General features: G+C 35.7%; 1 protein-coding gene across 2 annotated transcripts in view; it reads left to right on the forward strand.

The window, feature by feature from the left end:
• The window catches only part of PTBP2 (polypyrimidine tract binding protein 2), an 80445-nt gene that overhangs the window by 17032 nt on the left and 55291 nt on the right, over positions 1–8122 (forward strand). For both annotated transcript variants that reach the window (XM_010860497.1, XM_010860498.1), the window contains exon 2: positions 4400–4475. In XM_010860497.1, coding sequence (XP_010858799.1) covers positions 4454–4475 — 22 coding nt within the window. In that variant the 5' untranslated portion in view covers positions 4400–4453. The remainder of the gene's footprint in view (positions 1–4399; positions 4476–8122) is intronic.

Consider the following 8122-nt stretch of genomic DNA (forward strand, 5'->3'; position numbering starts at 1 on the left):
AGTGATTTTGGAGCCCCCAAAAATAAAGTCTGACACTGTTTCCACTGTTTCCCCATCTATTTCCCATGAAGTGATGGGACCAGATCTTCATTTTTTGAAAGTTGAGTTTTAAGCCAACTTTTTCACTCTCCTCTTTAACCTTCATCAAGAGGCTTTTTAGTTCTTCTTCACTTTATGCCATAAGGGTGGTGTCATCTGTATATCTGAGGTTATTGATATTTCTCCCGGCAATCTTGATTCCAGCTTGTGCTTCTTCTAGCCCAACGTTTCTCATGATGTACTCTGCATAGAAGTTAAAGAAGCAGGGTGACAGTATACAGCCTTGATGTACTCCTTTTCCTATTTGGAACCAGTCTGTTGTTCCATGTCCAGTTCTAACTGTTGCTTCCTGACCTGCATATAGGTTTCTCAAGAGGCGGGTCAGGTGGTCTGGTATTCCCATCCCTTTCAGAACTTTCCACAGTTTCTTGTGATCCACACAGTCAAAGGTTTTGGCATAGTCAATAAAGGAGAAATAGATGTTTTTCTGGAACTCTCTTGCTTTTTCCATGATCCAGCGGATGTTGGCAATTTGGTCTCTTGTTCCTCTGCCTTTTCTAAAACCAGCTTGAACATCTGGAAGTTCATGGTTCACGTATTGCTGAAGCCTGGCTTAGAGAATTTTGAGCATTACTTTACTAGCGTGTGAGATGAGTGCAATTGTGCGGTAGGGATATGTATATGTTAGTGTAAAGTCTAAGCCACTGTAACAAAATGCAAATGAAGAACATAGTGGCATAAATAGCCTAGAAGTTTATTTTTCATAAAAGTCCTGCAACTGTAAGAAAATGGTATCATTATGCTCCATGAGATTATTCACTGAGCTAAGTTTTTTTCATCTGGTTGCTTTCAGTTTTTTCCCTGAGCTTTTATTCTTATGTGCATGGATTAATGAGGTATAAGTAGCTATCTTTTTTTGTTTTGTCTCTTTTGTTGTCTTTTTGAAAAATCAAAAGCTTGATTTTATTGATCCTCTTTTGTGTGTCATTGTTAAATTTATTTTGTATTTTTATTGATTGTGTGAGTTTGTGCTCTCATGGTGTTCAGCAGGTAGATTCCTCTCTTCGTGGAATCTTCCAAGTAAGAAATACTGGAGTGGGTTGCCATTTCCTTCTCCAGGGGATCTTCCCAATCCAGGGATTGAACCTGCATCTCTTACATCTCCTGTATTGGCAGGTGGATTCTTTACCACTTGCATCACCTGGGAAGTCCATATTCATGTATAGAAATACTCAATATTGTCAGGTGTCGCTTCTTCCCAAAATGATCTATAGAGTCAGTGCAATCCCAGTCAAAATTCCAGCAAGTTATTATATGGGTATCAACATATTGATTATGAAGTTTATATGGAGAAGCAAAAACTCCAGAATAGCCAACACAGTATTGAAGGAGAATAACAAAGTTGGAGGACTGATACTACTCAACTTCAAGATTTAATATGAAGCTACAGTAATCAAGGCAGCCTGGTTTTCGTGAAACAGAATAGAGAGCCCAGCATAGAGCCCCCTATAAATATAGTCAAACCTATTTTTGACAAAGAGGCAAAGGCAAAACAGTGGAGCAAAGATAGTCTTTCTGACAGGTGCTAGTGGAACAACTGAAATCCATGTGCAAAAGAATGAATCGAGACAGACGTTAAACTTTTCACAAAAATTAACTCAAGGTGGATCATAGACCTAAATATAAAATGCTAAACTATAAAACTTTTAGAAAATAATGTGGGAGAAAAATCTCGATAATTAGGTACAAAGGTATCTTTTCAGGTACAACACCAAAGACATAACCCAAGAAAGAAATAATTGATTAGCTGGACTTGATTAAAATCAGTAATTTTTTTGTCTGTGAAATGTATCTAGAAGACAGGCCACAGACTTGGAGAAAATACTTGCAAATAATACACGGGGCAAAGGGCTATTATCTAAAATACCCAGAACTTTCAAACTCAGCAGTAAGAAAGCAACCTGATTAGAAAGTGGACCAAAAAATTTGACACCTCACCAAAGAAGATATACAGATGGCAGATACACATATGAAAAGATGCTCCACATCATATGTCATAAAGTAAATGCAAATGGAAACAACAGTGAAATACTGCTACACTATCAGAATAGCCAAAATACTGTTTCAGAACAGTTAAAACACTGGCACCCGTAAAGGCCGGGGATGATATTGAGTGTCAGGAAATCTCATAGATTCCTGGTGGGAATGCAGAATTATATAGCCACTTTGGAAAACAAATTAGTTGTTTTTACAAAGCTGAACATACTTGTACTATATGATCCCATAACTTCTTGATATTTATTCAAAGGTGTTGAAAACTTACGTATACACAGAAACCTGCACATGGATCTTAACAGCAGCTTTATTCATAATTGCCAAAACATGAAATCAATCAAGATGTCCTACTTCAGTAGGTGAATGGATTAGTAAACTGTGGTACATAACAATGTGGTATTTATCAGCAGTAAAACAAAATGAATTTTCAAGCGATGAAAAGGCATGGGGGTACCTGGTAGCATAAATGCAGATTACTAAATGGAAGAAGCCAATTGAGAATGCTGCATACTGTAAGATTCCACCTGTATTCTGAAAAAGGCAAAACTATGGAGACAACAAAATTCAGGAGGTTGGAAGGAGTTTGGATGAAAATAGCCAGAGCACAGAGGATTTTGGGGGTAGTAAAAATAATGTTAAAAGATGGATATATGTTACTACACATTTGTCCAGACCCACTGAATGTACAGTATTAAACCTTAATTAAAGTATTAAACTGGACTTTGGGTGATTATGATACATTAATAATCTTTGGTAATAAATACACCAGTCTGGTGGAGGATGCTGATAATGGAGGAGGCTGTGCATGTGTGGTGGCAGGGAGTATATGAGAAATCTGTTCCTTCTCAATTTTATTTTAAATTTAACAAGTGTTCTAAAAAAGTTAAAAAGAAAACAAACTAGGAAACATTTTTGTTGTTGATAGTTAACCAGTAATGTTTATTAGCAGTTCTTAAACTTTAGCATTCATTAGAAGCACCTGGAGGGCTTGTTAAGGAACTTAGGTTGTTGGATCCTGTCTCCATTGTTTTCTTCAGTAGGTCTAGGATGGATCTGAGAACATATTTCGCTAAGGAAATTTCCAGGTTTTTTATATTGCTCTAGGGACCACAATTTAAGGATCTCTTAAGTATCTAATTCTGTATGTCATGTCCTTATAAAACAGTGCCATGCTGTATCTTCCATATCTTGATTAAAAAATTTAAGATGATGTAAATGTGACTTGATACTGTGTTTTTATTTTTCTTCTTGTATTTCTCTGAGCTTGATGTTAATAAATAGTTCGATTTTAAAACAATGAGGACAATGACATACGAATATTTATCATTTTTATATTGTAATACAGCTTATTAAAGAATGAGTTTAACACTGATTAGCATGAAGTTTATGGTTAATTAGAATTGTTTTGGACTTTCTGAAATGCTCTGATAAATTATCTCCTTTGTATATTTTTTTCCATTTTGGTAGTTGCATTCAACTTCGTACTGTTTGTCTAAATCAGCTAGTATTGATTTAGTTATTTTAAATATTGCTTACCAATGTATGTAAGTATACACATACTTCAAATAGGCAAAACAGTTGATTTAGCTGTTTTAAATATTAGTGTGCTCATATGTACTTTTGTAAGTACGCACATTACGTACGTACACTTAAAAACAGCTGAAACAACATTGCTTGGTTTGAACAAATTGTGTAGTTCTAAGAACATATGAACATACGATTCATGTGATTTTTCTTTAAAGGATTTGAAAACATGATTGTCTCTTCTTATATTGGCAGAAAGAAATTTCTCATTCCATAGATTTTGCCTTTGCTTACAGTGTTCTAGCCATTGAAACATACACCTGTTTAATTTCAGTGATTATGAAGATGAGTTGTCCAGATCATTAGTGTGAAGTTCTCATTTTCTGAAGACCTGAGTTATCTGGATGAGTAAAAGATATGAGGTTGAAGGATTCGGAGTGTCTGTGAGAAAGTTCAACTGCTTTGGTATTTGCTTATTAAAAAATTGATGTAGTTTTCCAAAGCTTTTAATTATGAAACCTGGTCATTTTTCCTATTTATTGCCTTTTGGACTTGGGTTAATGGAAGGAAGGACCTACTGTTGGCTTTGTGAGAAAGGAAGTTACGGATAGGAGAGTGGAGTTAACTTATTGTTTCAGGAATTAAATTTTTTTTTATTCCCAGTAGTGTAACACCTGACATTTTTCAGTGACACTATTTGAAAAGTTACAGAGAAGTGACTTTCAGATTAACATTTTTAAATTTAAAGGGGTCTTACACTAATTTGTTCTTGTTTTTATAGAGAGGATCTGACGAACTACTCTCAGGCAGTGTTCTCAGTAGTCCAAACTCTAACATGACCAGCATGGTGGTTACAGGTAAGTGTTACTCTCCTAACAGTCTCATTATTTGCCATTTTGCAGGGCAGAATGTTACAAGTTTGGTGTGCTTTACCAGAGTAGCCTTTGTTTTTAAATGCTTTGTGTTGAAACATTTTAGAGGAAATTTTGCTACAGTAGATATGTATCAAGTGGAAAAAAAAACTGAAGTGGGTGTCTTGTGGTCAAGTAATTAAATCTTATAGCTTTTTTTTTTTTAATGACAAATGTAACCTTTTTTTTCTTTCATTTACAAGTTTCCTCACTCTCACTTTTGTACTTTCGTGTTTAGCTTTCATGTTTCTTTGTCATAAAATATTTTTACTGTAAGTGTTTCTTCTCAGTCCCACAAATCCTACAGCCCCAAGGACAAGATTCAGTTGCATAGTTGTCTTTTTTATGTGGTTTCAATATGTTTCTTTGCTGTAACAGTATTTTAATTCTTTGAATTGACTTCCTTTATTTACTTGAAAATGTAAGATTTGTTTAATCTTCACAGGGTATTTAAACTTTATATGTTTGAAATAATTGGTTGATTGTATTGTCTGTCTGTAAATATGTGGACCAATATTTAGATCTTAGATTTTTGGCCACTGGACCAAATTTGAATCTGATGATGAATGAATTAGTTTGCTTTATAACTGTACATTTTATGTTATTTACCTTAACCAAGGTTTCTTTTTACTAAACCCTTTCCTAAATTACTTGTTTGAGGAATCAAATTGGGCAATGTAAAGATTGTAAAGGAATGAAAGCATTTTGATTTTCTTTAGATAACCACACCCATGTATATGTACACCTCAGTGCACACACACAGACCCTGCAAGTTAAATACAAATTACAATGAAGTATTCTCCAAATATAGTTATAATAATGATACGATGAATTTTTCTTCACATTGTCATTACTGAGTTTTCCATGTCACAATTACAAAACAAAATTACTAGGCCATGATTTTGAAAGTCAGGGTACCATGTGCAAATAATTGAACAAACAAGCTCAGATGTCTGTATCTCTGCCAGTTTCATTTTTTTGAAACTACATTTAATGATGGATAATGGAAATGTTTTAAAAACTGATTCGTAGGGCTGTGACAGACTACTGGTAGCAGCCTTTCCTTCTTTCCATCTTCCCTCAAAATGGAAAACTATAAAATAGAGTAAAATATGTAGGACAGCTGTTGTCTGGAATTGATGAGTAAATAGTATAGGATGGTGATCCTTGAGATAAAGGAAACATGTGAAATGAACCTCATAGTTTGGCTTTTCTCCTTTGAGGTACCCTACTGTTGTAGCACATGGAGGTAGAACCCAAGCAGAGCATGAAGGTTTCACTGTGCTGAAGAGAATAAGATTGGTATTCAGAGCTTCTGAGCTATTTGGAATTTATGGAGGAGGATCCTGAAAAAGGAATTCGTCCAAGGGTTTGGGCATAGGTCAGAGGGCAGAATTCAGTGTAGGGATTCAAAATCAGAATTTTGAATAATGACTGGACTGCATATGTGCAGGTTAACACACTCATGGTCTGTCAGGAATGACCTACTGTGGGGCTGAGAGTTAGAATGGTGATTCCATAGATTGTACAGTGCTCTGAGACATTGGAGTTCTGGGAAGTTAGAATGTATACATCTTGTGGATTACCTCAAACATTCTGTTTAGGCTGCAGAATGCTCAGGCTTTCAGAGAAAGGATCATACACTAATACTAATAGTAAGTGACAATCATAAGACTAAGGGACTGTGATAGTCCAGTCTGACAAGACGTGAAGAATTCACCAGTAATTTAATTGCCTGCCTAAATAAAACAATATCCCCTAAGGGAGACAACATGATTCAGTCTTCCCACAATTATCCACAATATCCTACCTACATCAAATGTTAAAATCATGTAAAGAACCATTCAATAAGAATAGACCTCAAAATGACCTAAATACTGGAATTTGCAGACAGAGACTATAAGTATTTTTAAAGCTGTAAAAGAAAATATTGAAAGAATAAACATGGAAGAATGTGTTGAGAAAGCTATAAAGAAAGTATATAGAAATGCTGTAACTGAAAAATACAGTATTCACACCATATTTGGAATGGAAAATTCACTGATTGAGACTAACAGAAGTTTGGAGACAACTGAAGAAAGGTTAGTGAACTTGAGTACAGATTGACAGAAAGTATTCAGTTTCCAGAGAGAATAAAAGTATGTCTTTGGATGATCAGGCAGTCTAACGTATGTGTCCTTGGAGTTTTCAGAGAGGGAATGAAGAGAATGTTGCCAAATATGTCTATAATTGAAGCATTAATAACTGAAAATGTCTAAAATCTGAAGAAAAATGCCAGGTAGGATAAGAAAAAAGAAACATTTTGTTGTTCAGTCACTAAGTCATGTCAGCCTCTTTGCGACCCCGTGGACTGCATTACTCCAGGCATCCCTGTCCTTCACCAGCTCCCAGAGTTTGCTCAAACTCATGTCCATTGAGTCGGTGATGCCATCCAACTGTCTCATCCTCTTGTCGCTCCCTTCTTCTGCCCTCAGTCCTTGCCAGCATCAGAATCTTTTCTAATCAGTAGGTTCTAGACATCAGGTGACCAGCGTATTGAAGCTTCAACAAAGATGCATAGTTAAAAGCTAGTACAAATTCGGAGGACTGACTCCTGTTTTGAAGTTATTGTAAACCCTAAAGTAATCAAAACAATATTATATTAACGTAAAGGTACATAGATGAGTAGAACAGAATAGAGAGTCCAAGAAAAAAGCCACACAATTATGGACAACCGGTTTTTGACAAAGGTACAAAGGCAGTTCAGTAGAGGGGAAAAAATAGATTTTTCAGCAGAGTTGTATAACAGTAGGATATCCATATGCTGCCAACAGCAACAGCAGCAGCAAACTTGTTGGATCTATGTTTTGTTTAGTTGTTAATTTGACCCCAAAAGCATGGTCTATGAGAGAACAAATGGGATTTGATCAGTTTTAAAAACTTAACATTATTCAAAATACAGTTAAGAGAATGAAAAGACAAGCCATAGAGTGGCAGACATCTTTACAAAGCATGCAGTTGATAAAGGATTTTTATCCAGAATAAAAATTAAAGTGAGACAACATTGCCTATCTCTACAACAGCTAATATTTTAAAGAATGACCATACTAAGTGTTGAGAAAGATGTGAGGGTACTGTAACACTCATATACTGTTGATGGGAATGTAAAATTTAGAACTATTTTGGAAAACAGGTTGGCAGTTTCTTAAAAACGTTAAACATTTACAGTATGATCCAACTTTGTTTCCTAGGTACTTAACCCAAGAAAAATGATAGCATATACTCATCACACATGTAAATGTTTATAGTAGTTTTATTTGTAATATCTAAAGCCTAGAACAACCCAAGGGTCCATCAGTGATGAATGGATAAATGAATGACTCTTTTGGCATTGAATTTCATGAATACAGTGGAATGCTGCTCAGCCATATAGAGTGACCTATTGTTCTATGAGCTTCCCTAGTGGCTCAGTGGTAAAGAACCCGCCTGCCAATACAGGAGGTGTGGGTTCCATTCCTGGGTTGAGAAGATCCCCTGGAGAATGAAGTGGCAACCTACTCCAGTATTCTTGCTTGGGAAATCCCATGGACAGAGGAGTCTGATGGGCTACGGTC

The sequence above is a fragment of the Bison bison genome, unplaced genomic scaffold (genome assembly GCF_000754665.1).
Source record: "Bison bison bison isolate TAMUID 2011002044 unplaced genomic scaffold, Bison_UMD1.0 scf7180017864466, whole genome shotgun sequence".
In the NCBI taxonomy this organism is placed as follows: Eukaryota; Metazoa; Chordata; class Mammalia; order Artiodactyla; family Bovidae; genus Bison; species Bison bison.